Genomic DNA, 26751 nt, shown 5'->3' on the forward strand with positions numbered 1-26751 from the left:
CCCTGGCTGGCTGCGCTGTGGCTGGTGATGCCATGCTAAACGGCTATAACTCCTGCACACGCTCCAGAACTCCAAATGGGAGTCGTTAATAAGACAGCACATCTGACATTCCAGCAGCTCTAATGACTTCCTCCTGAACAGCTGAGCGATGTTTCAGCTCTACACATAAGACAAACACACACACAAGGAATGAGAGGCATGCTGGGTGTGTGTGTGTGTGTGTGTGTGAGTGATTACGCATGGAGGTTGCGATGCCGTTAGTGCGGAGAAGTTAAGTCCGATAAATTGACAAATGGTGAGATGAGACCTGAGTGGAATCCAAGAATGGAGGAGGAACGGAGAGTAAAGTGGAGAGGAGTGTTAAAGAGGTTATAAGAAAAAACAAAATAATAAAAAAAAATGAATAAAATGACAGAATCTGAAGAGATGAAATGAGGAGAGAGAAGAAGACAAGAGCAAAGTGAAGACATTTTATACAACTAAGAAGAAAAGACGAGAAGAAAAGAGAGGAGAGGAAAAGACAAAAGAAGAGAAAACAAGACGAGAGAAAAAAAGAAGAGGAGAGAAAAGAAAAGACTAGAGAAGACAAGACGAGGAGAGAAAAGGACAAGACAAGAAGACAATATCGTACTGAATATCGGACTGTGTATGGGACAAATAAAATTAGAATTTGAGAAAAGAGAAGAGAAGACAAAAGAAGAGAAGATATTTCAAAGTGTAACGGATAAAAGTGTAACAAATGAAAAAGTAGAAAAGAAGAGATGTTGCTCGTCCCCTGGTGCAGGAGATCAGGCTCTCGTCCACTTCAGGGTGGACACACGCAACATACCAGAGCATTTATCAGAACCCACAGGAGTACGAAAACACACTCCCCAAATATCATGACACACTCCCTCACACGCACATGATCGTGCTCGCACACGCCTGTACACTCCTGCACACACACACACACACACACACACACACACATATACAGTATACAGTCTCACACACACACACACACTACTGTGTGCTCATTCAGCATGTCTCCGGTCACAGTTTGATCAAATAAGCTGAGTTTTTCCCTTCCTCGGAACAGCTGGCTCTTCGGTTCAACATCTGGGAGGAAATGAAAACCAAGTCGCTTCTAAGAAACCGTCCCTTGTTCAAAGCAAGCGGAGAATTCCCGAAAAGAGGGAGGTGGAAAAAAAAAAAAGAGAGAAAGGGAAAGAAAAGGTCTCGTAAAGTGTGACTGGATTTAAAAGCACGCTTAGAGAAGACGAAACAATTCTAATGCCAAATGTCGCCATGAATGATAGAAACAGAAACTGATACTGAGAACTGTTTGTTCCACACGAATAGAAAATAAATAAATAAATAAAACGTTCTGGGACATAATGTACAAGGGACTACGAAACATCTGGAAGTGTCAGGCCAGAGCGAGCTACGCAAACAACATCAGTCTGAAACAAAGCAGAGCGCCACACGGCAGCGGGACGAACTTTACTGTCGCTGTAGCACCGTTGTGGTTCTAATTAAATAATCAGCGCTGTCGAATCCTGCATTCTCATTGGCCGAAAGGTGCAAAAGCAGCTTTAGGCCAAGACTATGCACTAGATTACATTCTATAATGATGACGGTTGCTATGGTAACAGCTAAGCCATGGGGTCCTTCAAGAGCTTTGAAGAACATGATCAATAATTATCAATCACTTTTTAATGTGATACCATTTGATTACAGTCACTCAGGAAACTACAGTGTAACGTTACACATATTAATGCGTTACAATGTAACACATTCCAGAAAGCTGATGATGAATCACCTGCTCTACCAGTTTACTTAAAACCTGTATAAATCATATCTGAGGTTTTTTTTTCAACCCATGTGATCTAATCTGATCTGATCTGGTCTGTCTAGGAAACTGGCATGTCAGTAAATTTCCCCATTATGGAGCGATAAACATTTCCTGTACCTCTCTCTTACTGTATCGGCTTACGGTCGCCGATCCACGCCCATCATGACTCGTGTCAGCATCTCCCACTGCATGCTGAGACACGGCCCCGGTGTGTGACGAGGACCTGACACGAATCAAGGTGAGCAGAGATGGGCTCCGACACGTCTGGAGGTCTGTCGCTTCAGCAGCGCTGTCCTCACCTAGCATTTCTACCTGTTATCACATCACCTTATATGGTAACGTTCACACTTCGATTACACTCCAGATGGTAAATGATGTCAACGAGAAACGGTTATCTACTTCAGGTATGGGTTTATACCCTTAACAGTGGTGTGGTTCTTATCAACTTCCGTGAACCCAAGATTATAAGATAAGATGGGCAGTCAGGTAGACTGAAAGACAGACAGATAGACAAAATGAAAGATGGGCAGTCAGAGAGAAGGACAGTCAGAAAGGTGCAGTAAGGTTGGCAGACAGACAGATAAGATAAGAAGACAGACTGAGAGAGGGACAGACAGACAGAGAGAGAGAGAGAGATGGGCAAATAGACAGAGAGACAGATGAGCAGGCAGACAGAGAGATAAGCAGATGGACAGACAGAGAGAGATGGGCAGACAGACAAATGAACAGACAGACAGACAGATGGGCAGACAGACAGATGGGCAGAAAGGCAGACAGAGAGATGGGCAGAAAGGCAGAGAGATGGACAGACAGACAGAGAGATGGACAGACAGACAAACAGACAGACAGAAAGATGGACAGACAGACAAACGGACAGACAGAGAGATGGACAGACAGACAGACAGACAGACAGAGAGATGGACAGACAGACAGAGAGATGGACAGACAGACAGACAGACAGACAGAGAGATGGACAGACAGACAAACAGACAGACAGAGAGATGGACAGACAGACAAACAGACAGACAGAGAGATGGACAGACAGACAAACAGACAGACAGAGAGACGGACAGACAGACAGACAGACAGACAGACAGACAGAGAGATGGACAGACAGACAGACAGAGAGATGGACAGACAGACAGACAGAGAGATGGACAGACAGACAGAGAGAAAGAGACAGACAGCTCCACTAAGAAAAAATAAATGCATGTAAAAAAAAGAAAGTAGTGATTTGAAGTAAAAAAGAAGTGAAAGAAGTGAAAGGGTTGACTCTCCTGACACACACACACACACACACTCCTCTCTGTGTTACAGCAGGAATCGTGGCTCAGGAGTCCTGAGCCCTGATCCTGAGTCCTGATCCTGAGCCCTGATCCTGAGTCCTGATCCTGAGTCCTGACTCTTCCTTCCATCTGCATTCCAAGCATTCTTCACCTCTGATTCACACAGCGTGCACGTTCCTTCACCACGACTCACGGCAGCGGGATATACACCTCTCATCGTGGACTTGGACAGAATTTTACCATACTACAGTCATGACTTTATCGACACACTCACACACACACACCTCTTCTTGCGGGTGACGATGAGGACGTCGTTGAAGAGGAAGAAGTAGACCTGGTGGCGTGTCGTCTTCCTGGAGAAGATCCCGCTCTCCTCCACGTAGGCCGTGAGCTCACCGCGCTTCACCATCCAGCGAGAGGACGACACCAGCGGGAACGGCTGAGAGAGACAGAGAGACAGAATTATATTTGGTTTATATTTGGAAATATATTTTGCATTTGTATAAAAGCATCTGGAGAAATTAATCGTTAATAATAATAATAATAATAATAATAATAATAATGACTAGATTTTAGAGTCAGCTGTTTTTCTGGTCTCAGTACCAGCACAGAGCAAATAACACACTTTAAAAAGAGCCGAGCCAAAACCACTGTTTGTCACCGTTGCCATGGTTACATAGTATAAAAAGCACGGGTCTGCAGAGGGTCGCGTCCCACAGCTCCAGGGTCTCGGGTTCGAGCCGGAGCTCAAGTTACTGTCTATGTGGAGTTCATCATGTTAGTGACTGTTCATCATGTCGTTTTTGTGGGTCATCAAGCCAGTGATGGAAAGGTTACACTTTATTAATGTGTGTGTGTGTGTGTGTGTGTGTGTGTGTGTGTGTGTGTGTGTGTGTGTCCAGATCTCAAACATATGACCAGAGCCATAAGAGGACAGATGATGTAACAGCTGGCCCACGCAGGAATTTCGAAATATTCGAGACATCTGCTCCTGACACCTGTGCCAAGAGAATGTTCTCACACTGTTCCACTCATTAAACACCCACAACATACACACGCGCACATCCAAACACACACACACACACTCAAACAGACACACACACAGTTAAACAGTGTCAAGTCAACCCTGTGTATATGATATGGGTGGGATTGTATAGTGCAGCTGTAGGTATGAATGTGTATGTTGGTGCGGACAAACACACACACACACACACACACACACACACACACACACACACACACACACACACACACACACACACACACACACACACACCCTAAGATAAGCGACGCATGTGTAAGGATAAAGCTGTGGGAAAGAATTCAGAGTGAACACTTGACCTTGTGCAAGTGAAAGCAGTCTGTGTGTGTGTGTGTGTGTGTGTGTGTGTATGGCATTTAATTTACATTACCTTACACCCAACCCCCTCCACACACACACACACACCTGCTGAGATACTGAGAGAGCAAACAGCACAAATATCTAGTGATACTCCACTTGTTCTTCAACTGGACTTCAGATACAACCTTTAGAAACTGATCCCAGGCCTCCGAGTGGCGCGGTGGTAAAGCGCTCGCCCTATCATCGGGAGATCGCTGGTTCGATTCCCGGGTGATGCTGTAACCTCTCACAGCTGGAGGCCTAGAGAGAGATGATTGGCCGAGCTCTCTCACAGGGGAGGGATGATGAGACTTAGCGATTAATCGCGACTCTACAGCCAATCAGGGGCGTCTGTGAGTTCGCGCACGCGAAAGGAGCGGCTAGCGCTTTCCTTCGAGTGTGTTACTCCGCCCCTAACGGTGCGTAAGCAAGCAGTTCCAAAAGATGCGGTCGGCTGATGTCACGCGGTTCGGAGGAAACACAGGATAGTCTTCGGCTAAGTGGTAGTAGTAGCCTTAATGTGGGAGCCCCCTAGTGACGGGGAGGAATTGGCCACGACTAAATTAGGGAGAAAATCGGAGGAAAAAAAAAAAAAGAAACTGATCCCAGATCAGCCCTGCTATCAGGATTAGTGAGATTTATCCAATCACAGCGCACTGAAAAACCTGTGGATCAGCATTTTATCAGCGGCTAATGCCGGGCTAATGTCTCCCTAATTTATTCGCGTCCAATTCCCACCAGTCATTAGGCCACTCCCCCAGGCTACTACCACCAGTCAGGTAGGGCTGAAGACTATCACGTTGGTTTTCTCCAACCATCTACATCTTTTTTCAAACTGGTCGCTCGTGTACCATCGGGAGCGGCGCAAGACTCTTCCACAGCAGGCGGACAGCAAGTGATCACAGCGCTATCCGCTCCTTCCACTTGCGTGAGCTCACAGACGCCCGTGATTGGCTGTAGAACCGCGACTGATGCGAAAGCGCTAGAATGGCTCACACATCCCTCCCTCGGCCAATCAGCTCTCTCCAGGCTCCCGACTGCGAGAGGCTGCAGAATCACCCTGGAGTCGAACTCGCGATCTCCGGATGATGGGGCGAGCACTTTAATCCAAAATTCAAACTTGAATTTGAACCTCAAATCTCAAATCCTTTTCCATCATATTTCTGGCAGAAACGCTTGTATATATGATGAAACTTTGTACTCGGTATAATTTCAATCAGATTGAAGAAATCTTGTCCGTGTAAACGCAGCTCATGGGCGACTTGTTGCGCGCACATGAAACTCTCGAAGCGGAAGCTTGCTCAATTAAGGCGATTAAAAACACGACAACAAGAAACTCGTAGCAGGAAGTAAGTAAACCGAACACTTAATAACTAGCAGCACCTCCGTTTGTGTACCGAGCAAACACATCACGCCCTGGCCCATTTGCTTTCTATTCTCTCACAAGACTCAACAGATCAAAGGTTACCTACTGTAGATAAAGCAGAAAGTCCTGCGTTCTTTCCTTTAGAGAGTTCGCGAGTGAATTCCTCTCTCGCTGCTTTTAGCGTGGATTCCGGCTAAGTTTCTCACGCACCGCTTTAGCGAAGGGGTGGACAAGACTGTAATGTGATGGCTACGCACCGTTGCTAGGCAACGGACGATATTTTATGATGAGCATGAACCTTATCTGAGACGGACAGTTTAGCTAGCGATGCCGTAAATGTTAAGTGTTACAGTACATACGGCGACCCACAGTGAGCGTGGGAAGAAGAGGGAAAAAAAACAAGCAAGCATAATGTCAGTCGAGAGCGTTTACAGTTTTGTAAAATTCCTGCCAAAGTAGCGCATGGAAAGTTTCGAAAGCCAGCACTCCACTCACACACACTTCACAAGCATAAACCTCTCCTGGGCTCTTGACGTTAAAAGAGAGTACCATTTGTTTTGTTTCTTTGGAGTATTTGCGTTAAATGGGACGGACGCGAGAGAAGGGAGAGGGTTTTGATCCCGACTCCCGGCCCTGACGGACGTGGGAACTCGAACAGCTTGTGCCGCTCGTCTGTTAGCAGATCCGTATTAAAGCCTCGATTACAGGACGGAGTGTTTCGTCACGGCCGCGGAACGACAGCTGCGCGTTAGCGCCTTCGCCTTTAGCCGTCTGTTCTCTTTTCATGCAGTTTTTGACCCACTTGGCGCGAGTCCATGCAGATATTCACCTCTGCTCGTCTGATATCACGTATAATCTGATTACTCCGGATCAGCTCGGCTCTGGTGTCACGTTTTTAGACTTTCTGATTTGAGAATGGGGAAATTTTATTGCTTTTATTCACAGTCTAAACCAGTGCGCGTGTCAAATTTCTATCATGTCTATTAGATTCCGGACATTTTTATTCTTTTACATCAGAATGTGTTAAAAAAGATAATGAATTAGCCGTAGTCATGTGACTAAATATGCATCCCAGAGACATTTACATGAAAAGTAATTAGGAGAGGTGTTCAAGTCAAACCGGGACTCTTTCCGGTGAACAAAGTTGTAAAAGTGATGGACACTTACATCTGTAAACACGTCATTTATATCCCATAATTCACATCGCAAAACTGCTTAATCTGTTTCTTCTAATCAGTTTGTCTTGCATTTGTTTATTCTAGCATTGCAGGTTTATTAAACAAATAAATCTGACTATTTAAAAATTGCGATTAATCGCGATTAATCACGATTAATCACAATTAAGCACGCTTTATTACACTTAATCACAAGTAAGCGCGATGAATTACAATTGATTACAATGAAGCATAATTAAGCATGATTGGCTGCGATTAAGTGCGATTAATCGCAATTAATCGCGGTTAGCTGGATTACATTGTAATATATTTCTAACTATATCCATCCACACCTAAACCCTGGCTGTAACATAGTAACTGTAGCTCTGGACTTACCTTAATCTTAAACTCCAGCTGGGAGTTAATGGTGTACATCATCTCGGTCCTTTCCATTGTCCTCGCACCTTCATTGCACTTCCGTACAAGCTGCGCACACACACACACACGGACACATTGTGTGAGCATTAACTTTGCTTTTGCAATACCGTTGTACACAGGAAGTGAGGTAATGTCCGCTGTAGCGCCTCACCTTACTGACGGACTGAAGAGCTTTCTTGCACGCTTCACACTGAGGAGAGTCTTTAGGTGTTTTCTGACAAATAGTCTGTGAGAAGATGAGAGGAGATGGGATGGCAAGTTTCACCTTCTCGTTACACAAAATGTATTGCATGAGGTTTCTTCAAAACACATTATTATTGTTGTTGTCATTTAAACTAATTACTTTTCCAAGATGCTTTTTATGCAAAGGAGGGAAAAAAAACATGACCACTATTCTTTCTCTCTCTCTCTCATGCGTCATGTAAATTCCCAGCTCAAGAGAGGCCTGCAAGACCTAAACCAAACTTTCTCAGGCTTTTATAGTAAGACAGTTCGAGCCTGCCTCAGCTCATGGGACACATACGTAGTGAATGAGAGAAGTGAGAGAGAGAGAGAGAGAGAGAGAGGGAGAGAGGGAGAGAGAGATGATGCCACAGGCTGAGAATTCCGAGTGTAATCCAAACCGTTTCCAAAGTAACACGATCTCGCTTCCTTCTTAATCCCACGTCCAGATCCTCCAAAACGAGAAAGGGCACGCAACTAAGGATACGCATAAAAAGTAAAAAGGAAAAAAAGAAAGAACATATGCACACACACACACACACACACTACTACTACGCATGTAAAACTCAACCATGCGCATTGCATACTGGGACTGAAACGACCTCGACGTCACAGCTCCCTCGTCTTCCCGGTCAGATAAACCTCATTACGTGACAAACAACACTCAAGAAAATATGTGTGCGTGTGTGTATGTGTGTGTGTGTTTGTGAGAGCAATAAAAAGGAGAGAAAGAAAAGCAAGCAGAAGGAGGGAGCGAGTAATTAATGCTGTTGCATAAGAGTGACTTCTCCAGGTCACAGCATTAAAAGGAGCCACGAGGACGCCAGAGGTCTCAGCCATGTTACTAACATCCGCGAAAAACAAGGGCTTGTGTACATGTGTCGCTGTACAGGAAAGAATGTCCCCGCTGTCACCCGGTCCTCATAAAACAATAGCGTGAGTCATAATGAGGTCAAAGAAGGGCCATCTTACTGTATACACACACACACACACACACACACACCTACTGTATATACAGTAGGAACGGTGACATTTACACACCAAGGCACTTTGGGAACGCCAACTAAATTAATCTGCATGTTTTTGGACTGTGGGAGGAAACCGGAGTACCAGGAGGAAACCACAGGAAGAACATGCGAACTCCATGCACACAGACCCCAAGGTGGGACTTGAACCCGGATCCTGGTGGTGCGAGGTGATAGTGCTAACCGCTAAGCCACCCGCTGCCATGTGTATGTGTATATAGATTATAAATGTGACGAAACTAATTACAACTCCATTAAAACATCTCTAAACATTTTCGCTATAAAGACAGGACAAGGAATTCGAAATTAACCGTAAATCAAAGTTTGTGTCACAATGAATTAAGAACTTGATGCTATTCATGCCAAGATTTTGAACTTATGCCTTTTCAGAAATATATTCTTTAAATAAAAGTTAATTTGAAAAAACAAGACTTTTTAATGTAAAGCATTATTTATAATTGAGAGCACATTATTATTCAATTTTTTTCCCAATCCTAACAGAATTTCTAAACAGAACATGACCGTGTTTGAGTGAAAGTTTAAGTTCTGGTTCTTGAGTAATATAAAAAATATATATAAAATAAACAAATAAATAAAATCATTAATGTCACCAGCCAATTGTGAGCATCTGTGAACTCATGTATGCAGAAGCAGGCAGATAGCGCTCTCCTCTAAACTGATTCGGTGATTCTTTTGTCACACATACTCCAATTTTTTATTATTACTATTATTATTATTATTATTATTATTATTTCTATATTTGCATTGAGGTATTAAAATGTTGCAGTTCCTCTATAGTCCTACAGGTGGTGCACTCTAAACTATTCATGCTGAAAAAACATTTGTTAACAAAATCTGGGGGGAAAAATCGTAACCAGGATATTTATAAAATCATGATACAAATCGAATATCGATATTTAGTTATAGTGATGGTGATGGTATCGTATCGGCTGGTCCGTAGTGATTCCCGTCCCACTGATGACAATATGTTATTTCTAAGGCTTTAAAAGTGATTAGTTAAATGGACATGAATGCTGTTCGTGCTCTACATACGACGGGTGCTGCAGTAAAAGTATTACTAAAGCTTAGGATAAGCAAGCGATACACAGAGCAGAGTTTAGTGCGGAGTAAAAATTAAAAATTACTAATACTTACGTCCATGAGCAAAGGGAGCCTGGTGACTCTCTGCATGGGGAGGATCAGGAAAGAGATCATGGGTAGGTTCCGGCAATCCGGGTGAGCCTCGATCCGGGACAGGACCTCCTTGAAGGTCGACCTCTTGTTTCTGTACGGAGTCGAGTGGAGATATAGAGAGCTGTGTTTCTAATGGTTGATTGTTAAGAATTGTGACTTTTCGATTCCATCTGATTCGACAGCAGTAAAACTGATTTGTCTCAAACACACTCAGCAGTGCAGGAGAGAGAAAAACACACACAGCGCTTGTGCGCATAAATGGAAACTCTTATCTGTTAAGATTTTTTTTCAGGTAATGTGCAAGTTAATTTGTTTTATTTTTACTTTATGTTTTGTGTTAATTATTTTAATGTATTTATTTTTTTGGGCTGTGGAACGAATTATTTTAATTTCTATTATTTCTTATGGAAAAATGTGCTTTGATTTACGAGTGTTTTGGAATACGAGCCTGCTTCTGGAACGAATTATGCTCGTAATCCGAGGTTCCACTGTGTGTATATATATATATATATACATACACTAACCGGATAATGTCTGTTAGAGAACTAACATACTGTAATAACATACATTAACAACATACAGTACACATTACTAGTATTAACCAACATTACAGGAAAAGGGGACGGAGCCATATATATATATATATATAAAAAAAAAACTGCAGATTGTGTATTACGAAATTTCTAAAACATGAAGCTGATAGACCGACCGGTGATGTCATGACGTGAATGTTAAGCTCTTGTTCGATTTTTCATCATCTGTGTTAATGTTATTAAGTTTAAACTAGCTGACCGTACATGGACTGGGATAAATTAAGTATGGAGATGTGCGCGGATCGGATGGTCCGCTGTGGAGAACCTTTAGGCGGGAACATGATACTGGACGAGACCTTAAGTGATTTTTCTAACCCAGTGGCATTGCTATGAAATGATTTATATGTAATAGATTTGTCGTTAGATTATCACGTACATAAAGGTGAGGGGGGAAAAAAGTCGATTCAGTGATGTATCGCGATTCTTGTTTTTGCATTAGACATGGTGAAAGTATTCACACCCTGGCAGGCAGCATGGCATCCCGTGGGGCAGGAGCACATTATATTTCTAAAATTGCTTAGAATTAAAACAAATGTATTCATTTGGGATATTTATAAAACAATGAGACCAAAAAAAAAAAAAAAAAAAAATGTATGCCTGTATATTGTGAGAGTGTATTGCGTGATTTGAAACACACGAGGTGCCTTTAGTGTGTGTTCGTGTCTCAAAACGTACACCAGTTTTTGGAAGGTTCTTTGCTGATACACCTCGTTCGAGCAGTACGTCACATAGGGTTCGAAGTTTGCCTGGGCGTGTCTGAGGACGATGTCGCTGACGTCATCGATGACGATATTCTGCTGGTGTCTGTCCTCGAGTTCCTTAAAGAACCTGGAAGAGACGAGAGGAGTGCGTGAGAGGACAGCGCAGCATGCCGAACATTCCTCTGTCCTGACTCAAGGGTGATCCCTGCTTTAGGAAGTGTGAGCACTGACTCACATCACTGCACACACACACACACACACACACACACACACACACACAACAGACAGGAAGCTGTCCTAACACCTCTTTCCCCCCTACATCACACAAAAGGAAATCCCAAATGTCCTGAAACGACCAAACATAGAACAAACGCACACTCACACACCCACATACCTACACACTTACACACACACACACACGCTCTGTCCTGAATGAACACACAGATGTGGCGTGTAATTCCACACGTCCTGAAACGGAGTGGAAGCATCTGTAGAGGAATTCTGCACTGACACAAACACACACACACGCACGCATGCATTCCTGCACACACTCCGCCAGGTGAAGCTATTTCTGGACATGATGTCAGTTAGGAAGGAAAAAAAAAGCGGGATGTCACAGCTGGGGTCCTGACTTTACAGCGTGCAAAAACCCCAGACGTTCCACTTTCACTCACCCTAAATGTCATCACAAGTCCCGGTTTGACTTGAACGGCCTTCGTATTAGAACAATCACGTATGTGGTGTAAATATGTTGTCCCTCTGACCAATGAGACGACCGCAGTGTGTCTGTCCGTGGATGTAGAGATGCTAATTCAGGTCAGACGGCATGGTGTGTTTCGACCTGACAGTGTTGTCATAACCGACCCCGGGGTTCGACACCATGACCCGCCCTGTCACTCACAGCACACAGGCACGGAGCAATGAACTGCTTACCGTTGCACTTTTATTAGACTTAGCGTTAGCGCGGCGTTCGGGGAACGCTAAACATTTAGTGATGATTAACATCCGTAGCACTGCTCGATCAGCACGCTCCGTACACGGGCAGAGTGTGAGGGGAGCGCTTCAGTGGCCTTGAACATGGAAGCTGTGTGTGTGTGTGTGTGCTTTAAAAGCATTAGACACAACAGCCTGATGAAACTGAGAGATTAACAGTATGCTAAGCATTCAGCTACTGTGTGTGTGTGTGTGTGTGTGTGTGTGTGTAGTGTGTAGTGTGCCATGAATCTTCAGATGCAATACAAGCTGTCATACTGGTGTTAAAGCATTAAGGCATGAAATTGTCTCACACACACACACAGACACACACACACACACACACACTATTGTAAAATTTATGGTCACCTCTGTGGTCTGAAAATAGCTCACAGCCATGAAGGATGTTTTAAAATACAGTATGTCTATTCATTATAAGTGAGTGAGTGTGTGTGTGTGTGTGTGTGTGTGTGTGTGTGTGTCACAAGACTGATCTATTTGTTCACAAGTCACACTGACTTGTACGAGCCTGACTGAGCGCCACGCGCAGCTGCTCTACACACCAACAGGGTCACGTTTGCCACATTTATGGAATTCCAGGCGATTGCGTATGGACGTTCCTGTCTTGTGGTATTTACAGCATCTGTATTTTTTCTGATTGTTGTTTCTCAGTAGGACAGAGTGCCTGAACGCAGTCAGCAGTAGCGGTGGTCAATGCTAAGTGTGATTAGTGCGGAAAATTAGCTAGAGATTGATTGATTCATTCAATCATTTATTTATTTATTTATTCATTCCAGGGATTAACTGGAATGAAATACCTCTTTAACAGATAAACTAAGCAATCTAACTATACTAGATACAAAAGACTGGAAAGAAAACAATTGTTTCAGTTACACATCCCAATTCTTTGTTGCTGACTTCGAATTACAGTAAGTCCCCTACATACAAACATTCGAGTTACAAACGTTCCAAAGATACCAACATGCATTCGAGGTTAGATCACGTGCGTGCATCCCAGGATGTCTGGAAGCGCACGTAAAAGCAGCGGCGATGAAGCTGACTCCGCTAAGAAGTGGCAAGCGATAACGATGAGGACAAAAGTGAAAATACAGTAAGTGTGAGAATGGAGCGAAGTGAAAAGATGGCAGACATTGCTCGTCAGTTTAACATAAATCAGCAAGATTCTAAAGAACAAGCACAAGATCATGAAACATGTTAGTTTTATAGTGTGTATAGCCCATTGGTGTTAGTATCCAAGTACCTAGACAATGTTCGTTGGACTTACGAACAGATTGGACTTACGAACAAGCTCTCAGAACGGAACTCGTTCGTATGTTGGAGACAAACTTTTTTTTGCTTTAGGTGTCAAAAACATACAATGATCCTCTCTGAACAGTAGATATTGAGATGTATCTGCTATTTATGATCTGTAAACCCTTCATAACGGCTCTAATCTGAGGTGCTGGTTGAGGTTAAGTGGTGATTTTTGAGGCTGGTGACTCTAAATGAACTTCTTCTCTGCAGCAGAGGTAGTGTTTTGGTCTTGCTTTCCTGAGAAGGTCTTCATGAGAGACAGTTTCATCATGAAGCTTGATGGGTTTTGCAAATGCACTTGACACAACACTGTTCTTATAAGAACTGTTCAGGAACAGCTGATCTTAAAATAACACGTGACTGTTATTTCTGTTCCATAATCACTGTTAATAATGCTGTATGTGTTATTTCATAGTTTTGCAATCTCCAGTATTATTTTTCTTCAACTCATTGGTCTTCACAAAACCCAAGGCACCTCCTTCACATGTTCACCTTCCCATATCGGAAAACACGATTTCTAAAAGTGACATCATGACGCATCGTTCAGCAATGACCTCAGTGTTAAACGGCGGAACAGTCACGCTCAGCGACACGCCGTTTAGCTCCATGCGTTTCCTGTTAGCGAGGACAAACAACACGAGCCGTGCAGGACAATAAGTGGAGTACGCCAGTAAGCACACAAACACACACATCGACAACCTGTTCACACAGGATGCCCAGCACACACACACACACACACACAACACAACACACACGTTTTCCACATTAACACGGTGAAGCTGAACACCATCAGGTAGCACAAGAATAAAAACAAAATCTTATCTTATTATCTTAAATCTTCATTTAAAGTGCCTCATTTTTATCAGATATATTTGTTACTGTTAATATTCAACTATGAAATAAACTTCAATAAAAAAAAATATATATATATATATTTTTTTTTTTTCGTGTAAAATTTGTTTGTTTTTTGCATACTGTATGTAAAAATCCAATGCTTTTATCTGGTGCTTTGATGAGGAATCATTTTTTGATACATTAAGGAATCAAAAAATGCTTTGAACTTGCAATGGAACAACCGCATAAATCCTGTCAATCAGCACCACAAGTTCCGCCTCCATGTCAGTTTAAACTTTTACATTTGAGTATTTAGCAGACGCCCTTATCCAGAGTGACTTCTATTTTCTCATTTTTACATCTGAGCAGTTGAGGGTTAAAGGTCTTGCTCAGGAGCCCAACAGGGGAAACTTGGTGGTGCTGGGGTTTGAACTCAAGACCTTCTGATCAGTAGTCTAATGCCTTAACCACTAAGCTACCCCTGCTCGGTGATAGACAGACAAAGGGATTCAAACAAGGAATGTTGAATATATTTTCGCCTTCTAGCAATACTTCTACCCAGTAATGAGGCCCAAATATAACAAGAACTGTATGTTGCACAATGATGGTTAAACTTTGCGATTAATCCACGATTTACATTTGGGACAAAATGCAGAAACGGAGGTGTCTGGATCATGCATCAACTATGGTCCGTTACATAATCGTAATAAATTTTTCGCATATTATTTTAATTCAGTTTGTTTAATCTATTTATGCTTAATTTATTTGTCTCGTAAAATTAATTTGTCGGGATTCTGCCACTAGGAAAAAACATCCGTTTTGTTATGATTAATACTCCATTGGGTACTGGTTGGTAACATATTCAACTACTGGTTAAGAAGCACTTGCAGCCCCAGTCTAAACATGTAGGTACTTAATGTCAAAACCTCCTAATCATAAGCAGTAAATCACGCTGACACAAATCCTTTCACTGACGCTTTTCTTTTCACACTGTTCGTGACGTGCGTTCCCCGTGCGTTCCCCCATGCGTTACAAGGCCGAGTGATTTAAACACAGCTCTCCGGCTGCTCTCGGGGCATTTCGCACCAGATTCTTTACATTACGTCTTTGGGAGGCGCGCTCGTAAAACTCTCCTTATGTTCTCAACACAAATACTGCAAACATCAATTTCAATCCATCTCCGTATTAAAACCCTGTACAAGTTTGAGAGGAGATTATTTAGCGCACGTCATGGCTGTATGTTGGAGGTAACAGCTAGAAATCTACCCAGACGGTCAGTTCAGACCAACAGAGCCACCTCGAGCTCCTCCATACAACCATGCTCGCCTTAACACGAAACGGGAAGCCCCGCCCTCTTACGTTTACATTTATCAAAAATATCCCTGCACATGGCAGTAATGTGACCAAACACATCATAATGACATGACTGGATAAAATGCAAGCTTGCAAGATCGAGAAGGGAGATTCACATTCACATGCGTCTTCTAGACGTTAAAAGAAACACAAAAGAGCTGTGCGGTTTAATTGATTATGCAATTTTATAGACATTTTGTTAATTGGCTTCCATGCACTAATTGCACGAATTTCATGGCTCGTGCATTAAACAGTCCGGTGAACCTGCAGCGTGAGCGCCGTCTTGATTTGGATATTTTCTGCAGTCGGGAGTCCGTCACACTTTACTGCTGTAGGGCTGCTTTTAGCTAAACGAGAAACACACAATGCAGCAAAAATTGACCTACATGAGTCCGACCTCATTTCCTCGTCCAAAACCTATCCCTCACAACAACCCCCCCGCCCCGCCCCTTTCTCTCGCTCTCTCACTCTCTCACTTCACGGCTCTCACACAATGTCCCAGACTCCTGCTCCTCCTGTTAATGTGCGTCTCTGAGAGAAGCGTGGGTGCAAGTGCTATTATTATTATTTTTTTTAACTTCACCATGAGAACATCTCAGGATGAACAGATGAACGGATCCAAGTGTGTTTCTTCTGTTTCTAGTGCTTGTGTTATGATTGTATTTCTGTTGAATGGGGGTCCAGGTGAACTAGTCCATATTTGTATGTTTCTCATGAGACCTACAGTATGGAGAACTGCATGTAAGGGGGAAAGTCATAGGTTTCTGTTGGGTTCCTTTGTGTTTCTTCTAACTCCCAAAAACTTGACAGTAGAATGATGACTTCACCATCTCACCATTCACCCCGGATCCAAGGATAGATCAGGAGAAAGTTCTTACTAGAGATAAGGATCAGGTTGAGCAATCAGTGAGAAGTTAAAGGTGTGGGATCAATGTGTGTGGTCAGACCGCTAAAGGTTTTGGGCATAAACACCTCAGTGCTCAGCGTGATGCTTGGCTCGTATCCCAACCAAAAGCAAGTTAAAGGAGTAACATGGAAATATTGATCATGGAATTGAACGTAAATCTGTCTGCACGTGTGACGATACAGACAATTATTTATTCCGGACAAGGAACAAAAAAATAGTCCATAAACATATAAATCACAACGAAACAGAGTCTACTGATGTAATTCTGATGATGCAACTAAAGACTAAAGAAAAGCAGAACCGTTCCAGGCTATAAAACCAGTCTTGTGGGTGCATTTACGGAAAACACTTTTTTTTTTTAAATCATCAACAGGGACTGTGACAGCTCCGGTAATCCTCCGATTCATTTCTTTCGACAACCCCCATTCTGATCTCCAATTATATTTCCAAGACCCCCCCAAAAAATGCTGTCAACTATTCATCTGAAACATTACAGTCATTCTCATCATGGAGAAAGCAGATGGTGTTTGGGCCACTGGCCCGCTCGCAACATTTCCAGTGCCAGAGGTTTAATGAATCCTCGCTTCAATGTCAGGACTTGGGAGTGCGCTCGGTCGGTTAGAGATCACATGATTTCCAGTCAAGTGCTGTCATTTCCCAGAGACAGAATGAAGCCAGGGACTGTCTCCCAAACACAATCTCAGCACAACTCAAACGCTCATTCAACAGATCGCGACTCAATCAGTTCAGGACCAATATGAAGAAATATCAGGATATTAAACAGCTCTTCAGGTTAAAAAACTACAAACAAACACGCCAAAGTATATGTCGATCGCAGTATTTGTCCGCGTCCACTACGATAAGTGGTGATGTGTCCCCTTTCAGCTTGGTAGGATCGTATTCCCAGTCGACCCATTACATCACACAGTCAAACACACCAGTTAACTTGCAGAAAGTGGCACATCAACTTCACTTTGCTAACTAACACACCTGGGACTTTTCCCTCCACCTCTCCCCTATATGGACTGGACCGGCCATCACTCCAGGCTGTCTCGGTCCGCTTGCTTGAGATATCAGCGTTTATATTCGTGATCGAACCAAACATGACAACACACTCTTACAAAGACACTGAAGAAGAAGTAAAATAATCTTAATCAATTGAACATGAGTCAACTTGTTAATGACATAGTGAAATATGTGACCTTTAAAACGATAGGATATGGTATTTTGAAGACACATAACTGCAGACATACCATAGTGTCATAGTGACACAGGGAATAAACACAGCTTGGAGAGTAAACATCGCTAATCTCACGCCGAGGTCAGAATGAAGTACAGAACAGACGCACTCTTAAAACAGGATGTTCGAACAACAATAAATAAATAATATATATACATTTTTTAACTATATATATATAAGCGCTATAATCTCCTTAGCATAACAAATTCAGTTTCAATTCTGTTTTTTGAGATGTGAGAACTGCAAAATCTTCTAAAGAATGTTTTAGTATTTGAACGTTTTAAAGAAATAGCAAAATATGTGACCTTTAAAATGCTAGTACACACTAGCACACATACTGTACACACAACATAGCGTGCACTCGGGCGCATAATGACACTGTCGATAAACACAACTTGGAGCGTAAACATTACTTATCTCGCTCCGAGGTCAGGATGAAGTACAGAACAGACACACACTTAAAACAGGATGTTCTCATATATATATATATATATATATATATATATATATATATATATATATATATATGTGTGTGTGTGTGTGTGTGTGTGTGTGTGTAAATAAATAAATAAATAAGAATAAATTCTGTTTTGTGAGAGACGATGATTGCAAAACCTTGTGTTGAATGTTTTAACAACAATTACATCATAATTGTATGCTATGTACAGAATTTAGAATGTTTACAAATGTTTAGTATATTAAGTCCCGGAGTGTGGATATGTTTGTCATGTTGCCCACGGTTACAATCAGACTGATCTGAAACCAGACACGGCCACACACGGGCACGGGCGCGAGCTGAGCCTTCGGTTAGAAGATCATAATAATAATACATTGTGATAGATTAAGATTAACCTGGGGTTTCCTCACACCACCAGGTTCGAGTCCCGCCTTAGGGTCTGTGTGTGTGTGTGTGTGTGTGTGGATTAGCACTTGTTCCCTTGGCATAGGCTCCAGGCCTGGATAAGCGGATAAGTGCTATAGAGAATAAAAGAGTGAGAGAGTGTGTGAATAATGTAGGGTTTGTCGATCGATTTCTCATCAATAAGAGTGGAAGGTAAATAGGAGTCATCGTGTGTCTCGTGTCCGGACTCGTTCCCGTTTCAGCTCAATCAGAATCGTTCCTGATGATGTGCCAGGGAAATCCAGGGCTTACATCATTAGAGCTGCTCACAAACTCTGGCAAACTTCAACCCAGCTCCAATAGAGATAATATTTACACAACCTCGACTCCAGCTACCTCAGGTGAACCAGCTTCAGAAGCAAATAGAGGATAATACAGGACTGGAGATCCGTCATAAAATAATGAATTCATTTATCAATACTAGATTGCCATAGTGGTTCAGTTCTCTTTGCTGTTAAAGAACAAAACTCTACTGTATGTGGATCATTTGTACAGATCAAAGTCCTCGCAGTTGCTATGGAAACAACACATTTATTATTATTATTATTATTATTATTATTATTAACCTGTTGCTCTACTGTCCAATCAGAATCAACACTACATAATAATCTGTCATCTTTAAGCACGTCATCAATTTCATGTTGAGGAAAACGTCTGAAATCTGTCCTAAGGGGTTACACACACATGGAGAACCACCAAAGTGAGTACAAAAAAAAACGTGTGACAGCTACAGGACACCGAGTTCAGACGTGCTCCTGCATGACTGCACTGTTTGGTAACCATCCAGAGGTTTGCACCAGACTGATTTAACATCTTTAACACATAAAAACACACACACTGAGAAATCCAGCACACATCACATGAAAGAACAAATACAAGGGAGATGGCTTGTATTGAGAATCCAATATACAGTAGTGTGCAAAAGTTTTGCCCCCCCCTCCCCCAAATCATTTTGCTTCCAATGAGCTGTTTCAGAGGAATGTTTTGTGTTTGTTAAGCCACACAGGGATCTTTAAATCGTTCAAGCATTAAAAAAAACATCTAACTTAAGGCGTGAACCAGTGAGAAACAGGTGCAGATGATGACAGATGATCAGGACTCAAGACTTTTGCACAGTAGTGTCCACCAAAGCCATTGGCTGTCACGTCCTGGTTCAATTCTGATTCGTTTTAGGGAGTCCTTCCAAAATCGACTCTCTACTTCGACTCCTGACGAGCTCACTGCTGTTTTTCTAAAACATATCCCTGGTATGATATGTGACTGATGATGCTTCTTCTCAGCTTAGCTATGATGAAGAATTCTTTGCACAAGAAAACCTCAGCACACTCTACTCTTTGCTGACAATAAAACGGAAGGACGCTCTTACTTTTTACTGGCCTCACACACGTCCACGATGTTGGAGAAGAGGTGGTGGTGGTCCGTCTTGGTCATGGTGTCTCGGAGCTCTGCCGAGTCCTTGAACAGCCGGATGAGGATCATGAGGCTGTGGAGGTAGCTGTGCTCGGACGAGATCACCTCGAAGATGGCCTGAGAGACGCACAACAGGTAGAACAGTGAGGAGATACTGCTGAGACATGAACTCCAACACTAACCTGGACATTACTCAGTCAATCCATCTATCTATCTATATACGTCTACTGATAAATGAATGATCATTCAATAAAAACACATGGATCATGTTTTTCATTTTTCAGCCTTTGGTTTGCTATGATCTTACTAACACCATTAACCCTCGTGTTTAAGGTGTTGGATTAAGTGTAGGATTTTTGCAGGCGACAAATACATTTATTATTAGGCTAAAAAATATTATAAGGCTTTCCATGTTCATGAGCTGATTCCTCTCCTACACCGACACGGTGTGTCTTCATTCCTCAGGTCAGTTCTGTTTTATACCCACGCTACCGGGCCGCTCTCTCGCCAGCCTCTTTTAAAGAAGTTAAGACGTATTAAGACAAAAAATGCTTGCTATGTCAGCGAGTGAAAGTGCATCCTGTGCCTGAAATCATAAAGTTGAACGTTTTACATTTTTTACCTCTGATATCATTGCAGAAGTAAATACCTCCTTAAAATCTGCGATTTATTTAAAATTCCGTGGCACACTGTAAGAATTTAAAGCTAAGAGGGGTGTTCAAGTCAAAACGGGACTTGCAATGACATTTGGAAGACGATGTTTGGATGAAGGCGTGAAACTCTTGAAATGTGAACATTCAGCGAGTGGAACGCTTCATAATTGAAAAACGATGGATAAGCTGTCCAAGAAAAGACGCCACTTGTACATTACAGGAATGCGGCTTGGAGTCCCATCACATCCCCCGTACAGTCCTGATCTCACTCCATGCCGTTTCCACATGTTTGGGGCATTAAAGGAGTTCTTGGGAGGCCAGCGTCTCAGACATAAAGCAGGCAAGCCGGTCATAGCTCCGACATACTGAGAAAACTTTCTACCTTTATGGTGTCCAAGCACTAGTGAAACACTGGGATGAGTGCGTTAGTGTATCAGGGGATTATATAGCGACATAAAGGGACGCTCATAACTGTGTTCTGGTATACTGCACAATCAAAAGTCCCGCTTTGACTCGAACACCATTCATAAAATCTAACACCCCTGTACTCGAACCTTATGCACTATTCAGACGTCGAGCTGGAGTTCTGGACATGATTTGTCGTTTGCGTAAAAAACGAAATCCATTGGATCTCCATTTAAGCACAGGCATCCTACTTACGTAGGAGATTTATTGCCCTGAAAACGTCCCTGAAAACAATCTGTTGCTAATTTCGAAACTGCTGCTGTAGAGAAAATCGATGAATCAGAATAGAGAGATCAGCTGCGCTCTCGACACTTTCCAGAGCTTTTAAATATCATGTTATTCAGTTTCTCCTATATGACTCAGACACATGGCAGGCCTGACTTACTGTATGTCTTGGCACTGGCCTGGTTACATGTCACAACGTACTAAACCTGCTAGATAATTATTTTAGGAATCGACTCCACCCTTCCAGGAAGGTGCTAAATTTAGAAGAACATCATTGTGAGCCTCCAGGTGATCGATTACATTTTAACTAACAATACGTTTAGGTTTCTCAGAAATGCTCCCAGCTGCGACAGGACGAGCTGAATGCCGATAATGCCGCTGGTGATAATGTTGCGATATTTAATAACATGGACAGATTAGCCTTGTTTGGCATATCCAAGGACATGAAGGTCTATAGCCTTGTTAGACCTTCATATGCTTGGATATGAGAAGATCTATCCATTACGGCTATATTAGGGTTTGTTTATTAGTCGGTGGGACACCGGGTTTATTTATCGGCCTTCTTGCTTACACTAAGTATGAGTTATGGGTTTAATACATGGACAGCAGTTGCTGAGTGGATGCTGGAGAGACGGTGCTGAAAAGCAGAAGCACTTACACACATACAATACATTCTTGTATCAGGTTGGTCTTAAAAGCTCTCCAACAAAAACCAGCTGTTCAAAGTGGTACGTTCCAAAGCACTCAGAGAAAAGAGGGGGGCCGGACGGAGAGAAAGGAGAACGAAGGTAAAAGGCTACGGTAGAAAAAGGCAGCACGTTACCTCTTGTCTCTTGCGCTCCTCTTGGCTCAGCTGATCACACACGCCGCTTTTTTTCACCTGGAAGAGACCAGAGCAACAGGATGAAGCGCTGAAGTCTGATTGGACGAAGATTAGACTTGGCTATGAACGGACAGAAGTCTAATTTTTTAATTAGAGTTGTTAGCATCTTGGCGTAATTACTTGCTAGTTACATTGGCTGCTAGTTTACACCGCATGAAAATGAACCTTGTTCGAACTAATTATACAAATCTAAATATTATTGTATAGTGGTGAAGGTAGGTTAGTTAGTTAGTTAGTTAGTTAGTTAGTTACAGTAGGTGGATTCTGGGTTAGGGTTAGGTGGGTAGGTTAGTTAGGTAGAACAGTAGGTTAGTTAATGATTCATGTGGGTAGGTTAGTTAGATAGTCAGGTTGGTAGGTCAGTTAGGTAGAACAGTAGGTTAATTAAATAGTCAGGTAGGTAGGTTAGTAAGTAAGTTAGGTGGTTAGTTAGTAACTAAGTTAGGTGGGTTAGTTAGTAACTAAGTTAGGTGGGTTAATTAGTCAATGAGTAGGATGGATGGATACTTCCTAAAGGGAATTGTAAAAAAAAAAAGAAAAAAAATTAAAGCTAAATATTAGCTAGCTTGTTAGCACACGGTTTAAAGTACACAATTAGCCAAACAAAAAAAAATCCAGCATGATAACAGTAACCCTTATACAATATGCCACTTAGCCTTAGCTTGCTAGTGCTTATACAATAATTACAGGTAAGTTAAATATTTGGTGACATTATAAAGGACAAAAAAATAAACATGAAATAGATAACTAATTAGCTGGTGCCGCGCAGTGCAGGCTAGTATTGCTAATGTTGCTAAATCAGTAGAGGTTATTTAATTTTGTTCAGAGCTCTTATATGCTATTTTGCTATAAATCAATTGCAGAGATACAGTATGAAACTACATGTATTTAAGGAGTGTGAGAGGTGAAGTGGAGGGAAAGGCAGAGGAAATGTCTTAAACTGAGTAAACAACATAGCGCATGAGGAAACTAAAAACTAAAGGACGACGCTAGAATCAGATATCAGCTCGCTGTAACAAAGACTCCCTTCACACACCTGGTCCCAGCACGCTTTTTATATTTTTTTAAAGAAATAAATAAACCCCAGTGCTTATAGAAGGTGGAATGTTGTATACACCATGTCCAAGCATCTATAAAAGAGCTTGTACAGCATAAACGTTGGGTGATACTCAAATAACCTCTAATGTGTGTGTGTGTGTGTGTAAAGAGACTGAAATAAAACCATTTCCCTGATCAAGTTTCCTCGAGAGAAACTGCAGGCACCTGAGCCACATTCTGTTCATTCATAACCAGGGCAGAAAAACAAGGCTGTAAAGCCACAGCGCTCTGAGAGCCGGCCGAATGAAAAGCTTCTGCTGCTGCTTTGTGCCCAACAAAAACTTCCCAAATCAGGAGCGCCCAAAACCACAGATCAGATTCTATCGAACGCTGCACAGCAAATCAGGAGTGGGACTCAAATGACCTCACCACACCCGAGGAGAAAGCCTTAATGGAGCCCGGTAATGTGCACACCATCCCAAAGCAGACCCAGAACATACAGTACTTCCAAAATCAATTTGGTCTACAGTTATTTAATCAACGACGGTGTGTCAAATCTTTGATCTACAGACAGAAAAACAAACAAACCAAAAAAAAAAAAAACATTCCTGATGATACTGTATAACCGGTTTATTTATTTTTTGTTTCATTTCAGGTACAACACCAAAGTTGGCCAATAACTGATACAGTACAGTAGGTAAGAATTCCAGGCACACACTGCAATCTTTTGTTTGATCGCCCTTAGCTTTGATCATGATGCACAACATGTTGATGAGATCACGAGTGCAAATGATTTCTCATGCTCCCAGAAACACACTTTTACAACCCAAGTCCTGGAATATACCCATGCCATCAGGGAAGAAAAACTCCATAGATAACTCTCGGTGATACCCTGGTCTTTCAGTACATTCAGGTCACCAGCTGACTTCATTTTCTTGCCACATAACAACATTGCTGAGCAACAGTTTTTTTTTTCTGATGCAACTTCACCAAGCATCTTCCGACCACATTTCTTCCGTGAAGTTAACTTTTCAGCAAATTCATGTAATTTATCCATTTATTTCTCCTTAGTTGTTTTCTTTGCTTGATGCACGGCTTTCGATACACATCCATCCATCTAGGAACCTCTGTAATCCAGCTAGGGTCTGTGAAGGCCAATGGTGACCAGTGTATTTATTACTATTTGTACGACCGTGGTAGGACCTCCGGTCAACACTCACACGCACATTCACACACTATGAGCAAGTTGTAGCCTAATTTGCATGTTTTTGGACTGTGGGAGGAAACCCGAAGGACCTGGAGGAAAACCCACCAAGCATACGGGGAGAACATACAAACTCCAGGCACACAGGTCCAAGGCGGGCATTGAACCCTGGACCTGGAAGTGCCAGGTGCCATCCTAACCACTAAACCACCATTTGTTACATAATCTATGCAAAAATACTATATAAACAGCCTCATTTAGCCTTTTGTTAATCCAACAACCTAAATAACAGAGAGCAGTCAGTCACCCCGGCCAAACTGAGCATAGTTTATGTCCAGTGTTAATGAGAAGCTGCTGTTCATGATAAGCAAATTACCTCCATGGAATAATATCCATTATTAAATATTTCAATTTTACATAAAACGGAATAAACCCTATTACATCTGTTGAATAATAAATCCAATTAGGCCTTCGACAAACATACAGTAGCTGTCCAACAAAGATTGTTTACACAACTCTGCTGTAGAAACCATAAGAGCGCACTCACTATTCAAGTCTGTTTACACAACCAGAAACTTGCCAGCAGGACTGTGCACTGGGTGTGCGATTCAGTCTTACATTTGTGTTTTTAAATTAGCAAGAACAGTGTAAAATCTGACGATTATTCCTGTTTAACTTCTGATGAAATGATCTTCTTTCTTGCTTGATTATTTCTCACATGTGCCTTACAGAACAATTTTTCACATGTCCCAGTTTGGAAAGGGTCAGCCAAAATGCAGCGGGCCTGGAGCAGATAGGGTTACGGTGCTGGGGCTCGAATCCCCGACTTTACAATCAGAAAATCAGTAACCTACAGCCTTAACCATAGTCTCCACAAGGCTTCTGGGGGTACTGGGATGTCTGGCACCAAGATGTTGGCAGGAGATCCTTCGGGTGTTGTGGCTTGAGAGATAAGGTTTCTGTGGATCAGACTTGTTTCTCTTGTTCATCTATGAAGCTCAACCAAATCTGGAGAGTTTGGAGGCCGCCAAGACAGCAGCATTGGCCTCCTTATCTGCTGGGTCTTGTGTGCAATGGGCTGTGGTGCACTGGGTGTTCTGGTACCTTTCTCTTGACCAGCAGTTTGGCTGCATTGGCTTTTTTGTGAGATTGGACCGGACAGGCTGGTCTTTGCTCCGAATAAAGGACACTTGGGTGCCCATGATTCTGTCACCAGCTTACTGGTATATAATTGATAATGCGTTAATGTTTTGTGGTGTTAATGTTATAGCTGCTCCGTGTATATCAGTATAAACCCGTGCACTTCTGAAGGCAAATCTGGGTGTAATCTTTGGTATTCAAAGAATGCACCTGTTGTGCAAAACACAAACAAAAGATCAGGTGTGATAATTTTGTATTGTGATGTACCGTGAGTCATGGAGTCATGGTCACTTGCTCTTGCTACACCTTTATTGCATAGTTCTGCATTAATTAAAAAAAAGGAAAAAAGGCTTTGGACATCTAGGAGTGCATGTAGGTGGAAGAGGCCAGTGAAAGTGTGATACACTGTGTGTATGTATGACTACCATGCGAGCAGCGGTGTGATGAGATGTATTTGGTTTAAAATAGAGACCTGGCTAGTGGGTTGGGAATCGGTGAAATGAAATGGGGTAACAAACAGTAGTGTTAGAAGAAAGAACAAGGACTAAAGCAAAGGAAAATGCAGGTCAAAGAGGACACTTTAAAAATGAAATCTGATCTGAACCTGTGCCGCGTAAGTGTTTGAGAGATAAAGGAGAAACCGGGTGTTAATGATGAATGTTCTCCTTTTGAATTCAGACAGCTATCTGGTTTTTGGAGTGATTACACGTTCCCTTTCTTTTTCTCACGCTGGATCCTATCGGCGTGACGTTACCTTCAAGAATCTTTAACAAACATAAAGAACAAACAGACCAGATGAAGAAAAACAGGACATGGAAGACAAGCGACAAGAGAATATAGGAAAAGTGAGGGGTGGCAGAACAAGCTCTTTACTAAACGTTTACCGAACATCATCATCAGGATCTGAACTTTCTAGCACTAGAAAGCACCAGAAGGCAAAGCTCAATCCGAAACCAAGTGATGACATCAGGGAGCATCATCCTCCATACAGAAAGACGTTTTCTCTCCTCAACACAAG

General features: G+C 42.3%; 1 protein-coding gene across 2 annotated transcripts in view; it reads right to left on the reverse strand.

Moving 5' to 3' along the window:
- The window catches only part of LOC128527589 (rho guanine nucleotide exchange factor 26-like), a 48602-nt gene that overhangs the window by 11655 nt on the left and 10196 nt on the right, over positions 1-26751 (reverse strand). For both annotated transcript variants that reach the window (XM_053500048.1, XM_053500047.1), the window contains exons 5-11: positions 22292-22348; positions 20082-20242; positions 11169-11321; positions 9862-9991; positions 7611-7685; positions 7418-7507; positions 3405-3559 (exon numbers count right to left, since the gene is read on the reverse strand). In XM_053500048.1, the coding sequence (XP_053356023.1) occupies positions 3405-3559; positions 7418-7507; positions 7611-7685; positions 9862-9991; positions 11169-11321; positions 20082-20242; positions 22292-22348 (821 nt within the window). The remainder of the gene's footprint in view (positions 1-3404; positions 3560-7417; positions 7508-7610; positions 7686-9861; positions 9992-11168; positions 11322-20081; positions 20243-22291; positions 22349-26751) is intronic.

The sequence above is a fragment of the Clarias gariepinus genome, chromosome 7 (assembly GCF_024256425.1).
Source record: "Clarias gariepinus isolate MV-2021 ecotype Netherlands chromosome 7, CGAR_prim_01v2, whole genome shotgun sequence".
Classification (NCBI taxonomy): Eukaryota; Metazoa; Chordata; class Actinopteri; order Siluriformes; family Clariidae; genus Clarias; species Clarias gariepinus.